The sequence below is a fragment of the Belonocnema kinseyi genome, chromosome 1 (genome assembly GCF_010883055.1).
Source record: "Belonocnema kinseyi isolate 2016_QV_RU_SX_M_011 chromosome 1, B_treatae_v1, whole genome shotgun sequence".
Classification (NCBI taxonomy): domain Eukaryota; kingdom Metazoa; phylum Arthropoda; class Insecta; order Hymenoptera; family Cynipidae; genus Belonocnema; species Belonocnema kinseyi.
Window position 1 is genome coordinate 99810868 of NC_046657.1, and position 14794 is coordinate 99825661.

Below are 14794 nucleotides of genomic sequence, written 5' to 3' on the forward strand. Positions count from 1 at the left end.
CAAAGGAAGAGGGGGGGGGGCTTTAATATTGCGTGCCTCGTTTTTCTTCTGGCTTTCGAAATTCGATAGTTAGTGAACCATCGCTAATCGGACTCAAGTTTGAAATAAAAAGAAGAGTCTGTTGATTTTTCCTGAGGTGTTAAACACGCCCTCCACCTTTCCCAAATAGCCATTTGAGAATCTGAATTAAGGAAGCCAAAGGAACAGAAGCTTAATTTTTTTAAAAATAAACTTCTACTCTATTTCAGAGAAACTAAGGAGAAAGGCGAACAAAACTAAAAAAAGTGATTCTCTGTTTCTTTAAAGTCAATTCGCACCTCAGTCTTTGAACATACAGATCCGATCCACCCTTTTCCCCTCGGAGAATCAAGATGAGAAGTTGGAGTTTAACGACCTCGAAAAAAATATGAAGCAGTGACTGAAATCCCTCAAGGGAATAATGTTGACTTCCAGGTAAAATTCTTTTGTTTATACTGTTTATTTGTTTTTCGTAGTTTGAGTTTCCAGCACTATAAGTGCAAACACCACTTGCGAGAAAGGCACAATTCGAGTCATTAGGGGCTTAAAAAAAAGTACATACACGTTTTTCGTACGTTTTTCCATGGTGGAAAAATTTATCCCGAGAGAACAATTTTTCAGGAAGTGCAACGAAATTTTGAGTGGTTCATGAGTACCTGGGAGCTGCGACTCTCATCGGCTCTGGAGTGCCCCAACATCGAGAATGCGACTCACGAGCGAGTTTTATGATTTAATGCAACGTGCTCGGGACTGGTTCGCTTGTACCGTTGCAAATCCTTATATTTTTTGCACCATCATCGCACACTGACCATACAGAGAACTCGTACTTTTCTTTAAAAAACTCGATCATCCGTGCCCCCCCCCCCCCTCCAATTATTTTCCTGCAGCCATCCAAAGAAAGTAGTGAGAGAGAATCATTTTGAAAACTTTATCTCAAACCTCGTGAATTTGATCAGAAATCAATTGCAATTCGTTTACTTTAGAAATTTTCGGTACACCATATTGGATTCCGATTTTGACTTTCGTAATTTAAACTTCAATTACGTAATCAGCCCCGAGTACGGATTTTTATTGGGATCACTAAAGTTTTTACAATGTTGGTCCCCTAGATTGGTTCATATTGATTCCGATTCAAATTAATCAACCCGAAACCATTGGATGGAAAAATGCTTTATGATTGGAATTGCGAAATTCAAAATGGCTGATTTTTTTAAATGTGACAAGTTTCTTCAAATGAATGTTTGAGTAAAGAAATTATAACAATAAACTTGTAAAGAGGATAATTTAGACAGTTCTTGGATTCAAACAAAAAAAGAAGTGTTCTTAATGAAGAATATAAGTTTTAACTTCATTCTTGTGTGGGCTTTCCAACAAACAAAAATGCCTCTTGTTCTTTCACATAATATAATAATTTAGAGAATTTATTACGTAAAATAAGGATACTTACGCCTGGTGTGCTTGCTTGTGGTCCGTAGGGATAACGTGTCCATTCGAGGCTCTCTTCCGTTGTTGTGTCCAAGAGAACGACTGTAATCAGAAAATAAAGGACAATCTTGTAGATAAAAATGACTTTTAATGAGAGGTGCAAAATATTAAGAACCTCGTCGCAGCGAGAGACCGATTTAATGACACTAGCCCTTTAATCGACCCTAGTCGGTAAATATCTTTTATTAATTAAAGGGTTGGTACAAAATCACAATTTCGAAATTCCTTGACTTCCCTCTGGCCAATTTTTCATCTTCCCTAACCTTTCTGAATTTTCATTTTAGGCATAAAGCAACCTTATACCTAGGAGATTAATATTGTGAATGCAAAAAAGGTGTTTCTAAATTTATTTAAAATACTTTTAGTGACAATTGTCATAAAGAATTTTATAAGGGATCATTCAAAAATTACGTAAGACATACGTAAAATACACAAATTTTCAACCAAATAGTAGAATTTTCAACTAAAAATACGAGTTTTAAATAAGAAATGGAAGAATTAAAATTCCCTTAAAAACAATTAATCTACAACCAAAATAATAAATCGTCAATCCAAAAAGAAAAAAAAATCGGAACAAAAAGTGTACAGTTTATGTTTAAAAATAGAGTTAATTCTTCAACAAAAGCAGATGAATTAAACCAAAAAATATGAATTTTCCACAAATTAGTTGTATCATCAACCCAAACAGACTAAAACTTGTTTCAAATAAAAAAGAGGAATTTTTAACAAGAGTTGAATTTTCAACCAGAAAAGATTTTTCAGTAAATAAAGAAAAATAACGCATCCGTAATGGTTAATTTTTCAAAACATAAGACAAACTTCCTGCAAAATGGTAGAATTTTGAATAAAAAATGTGAATTTATAAGAAAAAAACTTGATAAAAAAAGAAAGATTTTCAAGCAAAAATTAAATAGTTACATTCTGAGTTTAGAAAATTGGGTTTTAAACCATATCAACCAAAAACAGTTGAATTCAACGAAAAAGGCGATTTTTCAGCAAAATAGTTGAATCCTTAACGAAAACAAATTAATTTTGAATCAAACAGTTCTTATTTTTAACAAAGAAAGATGCATTTTCTACAAAAATGGATGAATTTTTCAACCCAAAAAGACGGCTTTTAAACGAAACAGTTAAATTTTCAACCAAAAAAGAATTACTTAACATTTTTAAATGAATTTTCAACAAAATAATCAAATTAAATTCAACTTCAGTTTATCGAAAATTCCCTGACTCTGTAGCAACCCTAAATTATGAATATAACTTCGCAATATATCTCGTTTTAGAAACCCTAGCAAATCCCAGGTTTTGGGATGAAATACATTGTAATTGAAATACTGGAGAAAAATCGTGATGCTGGGAATGAGAAATGTCCTAGGACCTAGGACCCAGAACCTAGGCTTATTTTCTACTCGAATTAATATTCCCGAGCGTGTTTACAGAGGAGCGGAAACGACTTAACGGACCGGTTGCTCTCGTGAAAACGACCGGGCCGATAGCGATCCGAACCTGGTGCGTGTATTTGTCTCTCTCTCTCTCTCTCTCTCTCTCTCTCCATATGTATAGATTTGTGTATATATATACAGGTCCCGTGAGACGTACCGAATTTAAATTTCAAATTTGGAGCGTGTCGCAGGGTGTGACGATATGCATAGTGGTGCCTGTCGGCCCTAACTCACTCCTCCGATGGCTTCGTACCTCCCCCTTGATTCCTCATCCCGCGATCTCACTACATCGTTCTACAATCTACTCCCACGACGCTTTTATTTTCTATTAAGTTCCGCTTCCGAGGAATATAGAATCTCACAGCTACTAAGTTCAAAACCATTCCCCACTTGCATACGCAGATGTTACAAGTTAGGACATATACATAAAAGATCAAGACACACGTGAAAAATAGAAGACACCCGTCAAAACGGAAGAACTCTGACATGCATAAAGATTAGACCTAATGAAATTTTTCTAGCCAAAAAGCTAGAGGGCAAATGCCTTCGAGACCAGTCTTGTCTTTTGGATCGAAGAGTTGCGAGTGCAGACAAAAATTTAATTTAAATTAAGCTTCCTGCCTTGGTGGATTAAGCCAGCGAGCACAAAAGTGTAGAAAAGTTAGTGGGAAATCTTTCTAAAGGAGTTTTAAGGATGGTTTCCTGACTTTTGTGAGTGGAAAGAAAATTGTATTGTGGAGATAATGCCAGGTGTCCAGAAAATGAGTTCATCTCTCGGAAAGTAAGATCTTTGGTAAAGGATTAGGTAAGAAAGATAAATTGGAAGAAACCCTATAATATTTGGTTAAAAGAGTAATCATATTGGGTTAGTTTTTCATTTATTCTAAAGGAGAACAAATACTTTCGTAAAGGATTAGAATAAGTATAAGATAAATTGGATGAACCTGGCTTCGAAATAATAGGCAAATTCGGCTGGATGTTCTTTTATTCACATTTTTTTCAAACGATTATAGAATATGTGTGAAGATAAATTAGAAAAACCCTTCGAAAGATACACAAATTGGGAGGGCTTTATGTTATTCTGAAGAAGAAGACGAGTTCTCTAACTTTTTGTAGGGATAATCAGGCCGTCTAACCAACAGATAATTTTTAATTACCGGGTTGTTCCCGGTCTGTTATGTTAATAACTGTTATGTTAACCTGAAGAAGTATATTTATTTTGATTGTTTTTGTGAATTCCCTTTTTATAATAAATCAAAATTAAAATTATTTTTAGAAATTTCAAGTTCTATGTAAAAAATTACTTTTTCCTAGACAGAATTATAATTATTACGAAATTCCCTATTCCAATAGTAATTCCCTTTTTCCGAAATTCCCAAGCGAGACTTTTTTAATTGAGATTAATTATGACTTGTAAGATGATTTTTTTTATTTTAACGATATTTCCTGTTCTACCCCTGTTCAAAAGTAAAAATTTAAATCTCCACGGAAATCCTCTGTCTCAAACTCAAAATTATATTTCTTTACTAAAATCCCCTGTCCCAACTTAGAATTCTTTTACAAATTTTACTATTCCAAGTCAGAATTGTCATTCTTTTGGAAAAATCACCGTTCCAAGTCAGAATTAGAGTAATAAAATATATGAAACAATTTTTATTTGCACGTTAGAACATTTCAGAGAAAAATCCGAGTCACTGAATTAAATTACCTGCCATAATGCCCTGTAACCGGCAAAGAAGTTCATATTTGGGGAATTAGCACCTTGGCGAAGGATTAGGATATGCTGCTAAGATGTTCCTTAATTTTAAAATAAAATAACCATTTTTGAACTTTGCCCATATTCTCGAAGTGTCTGTCTCACTAACCATCCACGTGTTTCCCAACTCGAGCCGAATACAATGCCCGGGAAAAAATGCCCACTGTTTTTGTTGCGAGAAGAAGGGACCAAAAGCAAGTTTGGGATATTACGGTCGACCTGGAATTTCGCTGTAACGGTGGTGGCGGCAATTAAAATAGGCGTCTTCTTTGCCGATCCTTTCGCGAGCTGGACCACGAAAAACAGTTAAGTTAACGGCATGCACAAAATACGAAACTGCTACCGCAGATCGCGGACAATGTAGGTCTTTTCCGTAATGCTAATGATTGTCTTGCAAGAAAGGAAAGGCTTTATATAATTTCTTTTCTGATGAGGAATGACTGGAAGAGGTTTACCCACTTATTTAGTCGGCGATATGGGATCTTGGGTGAGTTTTATACTTTGATGGACTAGGTTTACCGCCCCTTGTCTGTCTGTGCTAGGAAGAGGCGGAGAGAATCGATGTTCTACGTCCGCGCTGTCTATAACCGCATGTTAATCAGGCAATGTCGAAACAGATTTCGATAACTAGGTTCCACGCGACACGGGGATTAATCTTGATTGGGATGTCATAGAAACAACCTCCAATTGATCTAATATGGAATTATATCCTCAGATCTTAGCATTGGCCGATTGGGTTAATAATTTTTTAATAACTATAGGTACATACAATTAGAAGCATTTTCAGTTATATATAAGGATATATAAGGAAAGCGTCCCACAATTTAAATCTCTAAATGAAGATAATCTGGCAACGCTGGTTGGGAGTCGAGAATCATGCAACATAACCTCCCGGTTGCCCCAGTGTCCGGCGTGTAACGTTACCCCTGAAAAAAATTCATCGCAAAGTGCGCCAAGCGTTCCCTTTCAAAATGGCGGATAGCAGGTCCTCGAGACCCGACGCACTGTACCTTATGCCACGGGAAATCGAGTGAGTGAGAAAGAAAATTTGCCTAAAGGAAGAAAGATATAGAGAGAAGGTGAGACGAGTGGAGAAAGCTAACGAGCCTCGAGACCTGCAGCGTTTGCAAACGTGTACAAGTATATATTTCAAACGATTCACACTTCTAATTAGATTAACATCGAAGTTGAAAACGCTCTAAAATCTTTGAAAATAATGAAGCAAATAGTAAAGGAATAGAAAATGATGTTCAAATGGAACGTTGCTATTGAAAAAAAAATTGAGCCAAAATGGACAAACTGGAAATAGTGGAACTACAGGTCCAGTTGCGCAATCTTTTAACAATTTCTTTTTATATCGGTTTTTGGGAATATGTGAGTCTGCAGAGTCTAGACTGACAATGTGGGAAATGATTTTGTAAGGGCCTGTACAAGGGAGCATGCACGTGTACTTGGGACGTGTACGCACGTTCGTAAGCGACGGCACGTACCTACATCGTGTGTGAGTTTCGTATCGACCGGGACGCGACCACCCCGCCCCCACCTCCTACGTTCGCCACCTCAAAACTTCACCCTGCCACCGTCAGCTAACCGACAACAGAGCCACCCCCGTCGCCTGATCCCGAGACAGCAGGTCCTTGAATTTCTAGTTCAAAGTGTATCTTCTCTTGTTCATTTTCAAATTAAATCCAAATCAATAGCGTCTTCATATATTTGTGAAAGGTGTACATTAAAATATTGTTCTAGTAGTCATAGTGTCTCTAGTAATTCTCTTAGTACTTCTAGTTTACTACTCGTCCTAGTAATCCTAATGCGGTAACCGCAGTACTCCTAATCTAATATACCAGTGGTCAAGTTATTTTATTTATACCATTAGGACTATTGAGACTGTCACACCATTAGACCATTAATATTTAATGACCAGAATTTTAATCTTGTAATATTTTTAACACAGCATTGTTTACAGGTATGTTAAGCTGGCACAACACTATCAAGGTATTGAGATGTAACCTATTTCATAATTAAGGGATCATTTAGGGCTGATTTGAGCCAGTGGTCCCAAATTTTGGGTTATTTTATTTTTTATAAAAATTAGTGTTTGCGCAAGCTTAACGCCGAGCTGGCAAAACATTGCTTTAAAACGTACTGAAAATGATTTTACTGTCATTACATACCTATGACCTTAAGAGGCGGCAATTAAGGTCAGATATGCATCTACAGACATGAAAAACACGGCCATTTGTATACATTTGTTAAATAAAATATGGTTAGAATCATAATAATATTGCATTATATATATCTCCACCAAGTAATTATACTTTCAACCAAAAGATATGAATTCTCAATGAATAATGTATTATTATAGATATGTCAAGCAAGCAAAAGATTTTAACCCTAAATAAAAAAAATTGAATGCAACAAAAAAGCGTGACTTATCAAACAAATTAGTTGAGTGCTCAAACAGAGAAGACTAATTTTCAACAAAACAGTTACATTTTAACCAAAAAATATTCAAGTTTCCCTTGGTTTCTATCAAAAGAGATTTCAGTTGATTATTCATCACCAAAATATGTTTAACTAAAAATATAATTGTCCGGAAAGAAAAACTGACCAAAAAGAAATCGAAATACAAGGCAAATAAATGACAAACAACAATATTTATGCAGGGTGGTCGCGAATTTCATTTTCATGAGTGTTTCCTGTTACTATATTCATACTAGTAACCCTAACAAGTCATCAACTCTAGTATTCCCAGTATACCTGCGTGGAACAAGTATTGTTGGTAAACTTTTTATTTTATTAATCAAAATAGTAGGACAAGTACGCCAGAATTCTTAGTATAATAGCAGGCATTTTCCGTTAGAAAGTTATGAGCTATAATAACCAATTAGCCCAAACACCTAAACATCAAGATTAAAATTCTTAAGCATCGATTTGTCTTTTTGTATTATATACTTTCTCTGTTTTTGTTTGAAAATAAGATTGTAAACAACTTTATAAAGTCTTCTTTGAAAATCTATAAAAATGGAAATAGATTCATTGATAAGGAATTGATGAGATTGTTGCTTTGTTTGGTCTTCCGTTATCGGTATTAACAATCTTTAAATTATGATGACATATTAGCGCTTATCATAAATGACGGTTGATTTATTTCCTCTCATGTCATCCATTAGTTATTATGATAAGCTATTAGGATAATTTATTAATTCGGATTATTAATCTCCTGCACAATTTTTGAGTAGAAAAATTACAATGTGGTTTCTAGATTTGATAAGAATAGCAAAAAGCAAAAAAAGAAGGAAATAGCTAAAAACTGAAGTTTAGAGAAAATTGAGGGAATATATTACACAAAATAAAAAACAGGGAAGGTGAAAAATAGGAGAAATAAATTAGGGGACGTATCAAAGAGGGAAAGTGAGACTTAGGGAAGGTGAGAAGTAGGGCAAGTAGAGCTTGTAGAGATTGGGAGGCATATCGTGAAAAATAAATATGGGAAAAAGGGCAAAGAAAATAAATTAGGGTGAACTCGGAGACAGCAAGTAAATTAGAAAAGATAACAAGTAGGGTAAATAAGTATTAAGGAAATAAATCAATATAAGGTAAGAATCCAAGCATGTAATGAAATTTACCAGGAATATCTAAAAAATCAGGAAAATAAGCAAAAGAAGCATTAGGAGACATGAAAAATAAGGAATACAATGATAGAAAATGTAAAAAAATAGGGTAATCAAGTCAGGAGAAATCGAAAGTAAGGAAAGTGATGCTTGAGATTAGAAAAACACAAAATAGAGATAGAAAAAGGCAGAAGCCCTCTGAACGTCAAATCGATGTGTGATTATTTCGGCTGATGTCTTCCTTTTCGAACGTCAAATTACACCTTTCTGGGTAATTTCTCAACACTTGCTGCTCACCAACTTGCGTACTGGTCCGGATGAACCTTTTCGACATTGACGCAGCCAAGGAAAGAGTTATGCGCTTGCTCGGGCGTAAATCAAACATAAATCTAACGCCTCGAGGGCACTTGGCAGCTTCGTGTCAGGTTCTCGAGTTGGAACCCGAGAGGGAGGAAGCAAGAAGGAAGAAAAAGAGAGAACACATATATAGAGATAGAAACAAAGAAAGACAGAGGCAGAGAGAAAGGAAGAAGAAAATGGAGAAAGAGAGAAAGAATGCAAATATTGTAGAGATAGAGGTAGTGGTGGATTCTCTGGGGGTTGGGGGGGGGGGCACTCTGACAAATTGGAAGGCAGTTAAAGCCGGTGCGAAGGCGTCGCTTCAGAAGGGCTTCGACGGCGAGACAAGAGACTCGGAGGCAACATTTTTAGAGTCGAAATAAAGTCAGAAATGTAGAAGATCCCTGGCGACGAGGGCGACGACGTCGTAAGATCGTAGGTGGTCCCGGTCGTTACCTACCTACCTACCCACCTCCTCCTTTTTCTCTGTTTCTGCGGTTCGCGAGGCCAAGCCACGGCATTTCGCATAAACCCGCGCCACTCTGACAAGTCACGCATGCGCAAGTGCCAATTATTTTCCATCTCTGAGAAAACTATCAATAAATCCAGTGACCGTCATTTTCTTTTTTTGAAGTTTTAATTTCAGATTTGTAATCAGCGACATGTAAAACCCACATGCGCCTCATTTCGAGTAAATCCAATACCTTTTGAGCATAATCGACAATCATATTAGATCCGCCATTCTGTTCTTTTTTTAATTGTGACTTCAAATTCATAATCAGCACCCTAGAAAATCCCCTTATATAAAGTTTCATACAAATCCAACGAATGTTGATTTCTTAATAGGTTTTTGCGATTACGTCCACTGTGCATTGAGAATAAGAGAAAAACACATTTTTTTCTCTGCTTTATTCTTGTTTTTTGTTAAAAATATATCCTCTGGTATGATTTTAACTCAAGATTTTAACAATTTAATCATTGCTGCTTTATAATGAATTTAAAAATGTAATTAATTTAATTCAAAGATTTTCAGAAGGCAGGTGTCGTTACAAGTGAGAAGAAACGAGAAAAATTCTCGAGAGGCCTGGGGAGTTTCAGGTGCTCGTAATTAACGTCAGTGCTTCATTCTCACGGAACCAACTCCACGGGATTCGGGAGAACGTCCGAATTATTGGGGTGTGGGTGCGTGGCCCTCTCCTCTGGGGTTCAACGACATCCCGAGGAGCCGTCCCAAACGATAGATCCTACTGGAGATTGGAGCGAGAAGAGGCGACGAGAAACTTTATTTGAGGGTGTCGCGAGCATAACGAGCCCCGAGAAATATATCTATAATACGTTTCCATAAAATAAGCGACTTTCGAGACTCGCAGAAGCCAAAAACCCACGGAAGTTGTAAATTCCCTTAACCAAGAGACAAAAAAAAGGGAGAAAAAATATGATACACGATCACGATCGATGGTACAAATTACTTCTTCTCTACCGGTTTATACACAGCTTACATTTTTACTAATTTATGGATCTTGCGTACTCGATTTTTTATGTTTAATTAAAGCCATATGTTTCTGGAAATTTAATTTGAAAATTATGAACGAGGTGATTCAATTGATTTAAGACAGGGTCGTTGAAGAAAAATAGTGAAAAAATATAAAATAGGCGAAGAAAATTGGAAAAAAAAGCCTTACGAGAAGGGGACTCAAGCCCGAGAGGGTCCAGCTGATAGGGATTGAGACCTGCCTAAAGGGACTGCAAATTTCCATGCTAAATATTTTGAAAAATAGTGCTTATTTTTGAAAATGGAAAGTCATGTGTCGGATATTTTAAAATTGGTCTTTAATTGGTAAATTCAAAGACAAAATATAAATAATTCGTAATTATTCAATAAGATATTCTCCCCGAGTCACTGAATTCGATTCCAGCCGCCGGGCGAAATAGCAAATAAATATTTCGATGACTTGCCTCGGCACCAACGGGTGATTGATATATCTTGTTCTTATACTTATCCACCCACCTTCGCTCGTTGCCTCTGTCTGTCGCACGACAAACGGGGAGCGAAGATAGCGAAGGTTGGAGGAATAATAATTGCAACAGTGTGAAGGAGGGGGCGGGGGTGAACAAAAGAGGGGGGTTGCACTTGATAAGCACAATTGAAATTCAAGATCTACATATTAAGCCGAACGAAAGAGTAAAAGGAGAGGGGGATTAAAAAATCCCTGGCTCCAGGGGCTGCGCACATGGGGCCCATATTGTTTAAATAATCGATTTAACATGTGTACATACATTATGCACAAACATAATAACGATATGTAAATGGTAATTCCGAGGCAGCCTCAGCGGCGTGGGCCGAACATCCTCCGGTCGCAGGAGTCCCTGCAGAGCAGGTCAAGCACGAGATCTTCCTCGTCCTTTTTTCTTTTAAATTTAATTGGTTTTAATTTCTCTAATATCTTATTTTATTAAATTATTATTTTTGTAATGAAATAAAGACAAAAGTAAAGTATGCAATAACAATAGAGAAAATCGCGATAAAAAAGTGAAACAAATGGTTTTGGAACCGGATTTCGAACCCTGGAGGGTCGATGACTGATCGAAGGAAGATACGCACGCCTGAGGAGCGCACTTTAAAGTTTGATATCTCGGAAAGTAATGGACGTTTTGAAAGCAGGAAAAAGACGTACCTAATGATTTTTTAAGTAGTTTATTTTATTCTATTCGTTGAAAGAGTTGTCGTAAAGAAGGAAAGAATGAGATATCGTGGCGTATGAGTCGAGCGTTAGAAAACTTCATGACCAATAGAATTTTACGAGGCGAGATAACCTGAGGCTGTTTCTCGTCTGGTTGTGTCTCGCTAGGCTCCATTAATAATACAGGTAGTCGAGCCCGACGATAACGCGGCCTATCGGGGTGAAAGCGTGTCTTAAATTCCCTCTTTCTCAGATAAAGAGCCCCCTTTCCCCTCGCGCCTTCTCAACCTAGAGCACTTGGTTTCCAGGGACGACCGTCACCCTTGAAAATGGAGACATTTTAAAATGCTTTTAAAAGGGCACGAAACTTTCTTTTTAAAAGGACTTTTAGATAAATGAACTGGTTTTATAAAGACTTTTTTTGTAAAGTATTTTATTTCGACATTAGACAAATTTGATGAAGATTTGAAAAAAGATCTTAAAAACTCAAAATTAAAAGCCTGAAAAAATGCCAGTTCCGGGATGCAAACCCCGAGCGATTCCGATAGCTATCGTGAGCGAAAGGTCTAGAGCTAAATATAACCCAAACTTCAAAAATCAATATCTCGGAAACTACTGATTATATTTTGAATAAAAAAAGCACGCATATGTCAGTTTTCGAATTATTTTTCATCAACAAAGACTCTGCAAACAAAAAATAAGCTCGACTTTAAAAATCGCTTTACTTTTAGATTCTCTCGTCCAAGGCCATTATTTCCACTTCTGAAAATGACTCGCGAGCCAAGGGGTTAATGTATTTTCCATTAACAGACGGTTTCCGTAACGAAAAAGGGGAGGGCAACTGCGAAAAGAATCAAAGAAAGCAAGTAAGAGAAGTGCGTCTGTGTCGGAATATGGGTAAAGTAAGAGAGGGGAGTATAATAGTCTGCTCGAAAATGTAACCAGTCGACACTCACGCCCTCGTCGCAACGCTTCGTGAGACTTAACGTGGAAAATCGAAGAAAAGCCCTGAATTGAGAAGTGTGGGGGTGAATTTAGGGGTGGGGAACGTAGTCTAAAGTCTAGAGACACGGTAAACCTGAGGGTTTTGAAGGGTGGAGGGCGTCCGTGAAGCGAGAAAAGGGAGAGAAAAGAGGGAGGAGGAAGCGTCAGAACACCAATACCCAGGCGGATGTATTACTCTTTGAGCCATTTTCTTTTACTCATTTTTTTTTCATCTCTCACCCGAAAAGCTATTTTCATTCTTCACGCGATATTCCGCGTCCTTCATCGCTCATCGCTTCCGGCATCTTCCCCGAGGATTCTAAGAAGGTGGTGTTTTGAAACGCCCCCCTGGCTTGATCGCTCTAATAGCCCATTAGAGACCAGCAAAAATAAACTTGGTTCTGTTTTTTGGGGTGATTTCGCTCGAAATTTGTGCCTAGATGCGATAAACGACGCCGATAATTTTGGTCGTTTTGTTCATTTTAGTTTTAGTTTCCGTTTATCCTTGAGGTTATATTTCTAAGGGAAGGTTAAGCACCAGATTTTGCATTTTTAGTATAATTCGCTAAATATAGGGTTTTTAGTCATGCTCAGTGATTAATTTGGGGTTCGAAACGCATTTCTGGTTAATTAAAGAATTTGTGTTGTTGTTATTTAGAGGGATTTTTTTTTTGTACGTTATGGAGAAAGACATTGTATGAAAAGTTGCAAGGAGCACGTCAAACGGATTATGAGGAGCGGCCATGCAGTCATCTGGTTTTATGATCGTGGAAGAGGTCGTGACCACTCGGAATTACTGAAATGTTTCTAGGACGTTTTAATGGCGTTTAGTGCAGATAAAGTGGATAAAAATGAAATCTTATTACAACACAATCACCAGCTACCCAATAAGGCTAACGGTGATTCTCCTCTTGTTTCCATTGAATTTGGGAACGTCTCAATTTATGTTTAACAGTGTTTCAAGTGGCAAAAAGAGTTAGAAAGATGGAAAACGGAAAAAATTATAAGACAGATTGAAAATAGGCAAAATAGGGCCAGATAGGATGAAAAATAAGAAAACTAACGATATGAAGGAAATTAGAGTGAAAAGAATAGGAAATCAGGGAAATGATTTTGGAAAAGGTAAAAAAAGAAGAATGGAACATGAGGAAAACGAAGGCGTCAATTAGGTATACAATGCAAAAGAATTAGGGACAGGTATACTCATAACGTATAAATAAATAAGGGGGGAAAAAAATTAGGAGACATCGAAAACAAAGTTACAACAATAGAAAATGCTGAAAATGAGATTTCAGCAAATCACAAATAATATAAATAAAATTTTAAAATACAGAATGTAAGGAAGTTTGAAAATAAGGAAAGAAACAATCTGAAAAGGGAGAAACTGAGGAAATAGATAGAAAGTTAAAAATAAGGAAAAGTAACTGGAAAATACATAAAACAGAAGAAGAGGTAACAAAATATGATAAATAAGGTAAACAAAACTTTAAATAGGTAAAAAAGAGAGGTATAAGGTTCAATAGTTGTAATGTTGATGTTAAAAAAAGTCGGAAATACACAACTTAATTTTTTGAAAGTTTTAAAAGGAAAAAGAAGCTAATGCTAAAAAGGAGAAAGTTAGAATTGATGGAAAATAAGGAAATGATTAGAGAAGCTGAAAAGTGAATGAATAAGATTTTGGTAAAAAAAAAATGAAGGGAAGAAGGGTGGCGTTAGAAAAATAAAAGATACGCCCTTCTGACTGTCTCGCACGATCCCGAGCAACTTAATAGGCATATGATAAAAAACTTGGCAATCTGGGGTATATGCGTCAAATGCATAACCCGCATCCTTTCGGTCAGCAGCAAGTAAATAATACAATAGTCACCTGAGCGTGAAATGGAAGCGAAGGCAGCCACAAAGGCGAGCCACCGTTAACAGTGCCTTTCCGAGGGCCTAGTCTCGCTGAAGAAAGTAAAGAAACACGCTCTCCGAGATTAAGCACGCGGAGGCTAATCAAGCATTAGCACGCGGACCAAGCATTACCATAATTGGTCTACGGGCGATCTTAATTCCGAAAAAGAGGGAGAAGGTAAGCTCTTTTTTCGCCCTTAACAACTTTTTCCCTTTGCCTATTCATCAGATACATAGTATGAAGCGTGAAAAAGTATTGAATAAAGACTTTTTTGTCTTAAGTTCCGGAGAAATAGACGTTTGAAGTGCGGCCGGCAACCCTTGCGCGTTTCATTCGCGAGGAGGGTTTTCTCATTTTTATCGGCTTTGTATACGTTTACAACCCATTTAAACGTTAGAGATAGTAAAATATTTATTGTAAACTTGATTCTTGTTGTATTTGAATAATGAGTAATAATTAAATATTGGGAAAATTTATTAAAATTAAGATTAAGGGGGTCCAATACGGTCGGACACTGAGGGCCAAAGATTAGCACTAAATGTATGGGACGGAACTTTATTTTTGTAATATCTACGTAAAAA

General features: G+C 36.7%; 1 protein-coding gene across 21 annotated transcripts in view; it reads right to left on the reverse strand.

Moving 5' to 3' along the window:
- Positions 1 to 14794, reverse strand: part of LOC117174841 (ephrin type-B receptor 1-B) — a 159903-nt gene that overhangs the window by 74851 nt on the left and 70258 nt on the right. For all 21 annotated transcript variants that reach the window (XM_033364372.1, XM_033364364.1, XM_033364250.1 and 18 more), the window contains exon 3: positions 1466 to 1545. In XM_033364372.1, the coding sequence (XP_033220263.1) occupies positions 1466 to 1545 (80 nt within the window). The remainder of the gene's footprint in view (positions 1 to 1465; positions 1546 to 14794) is intronic.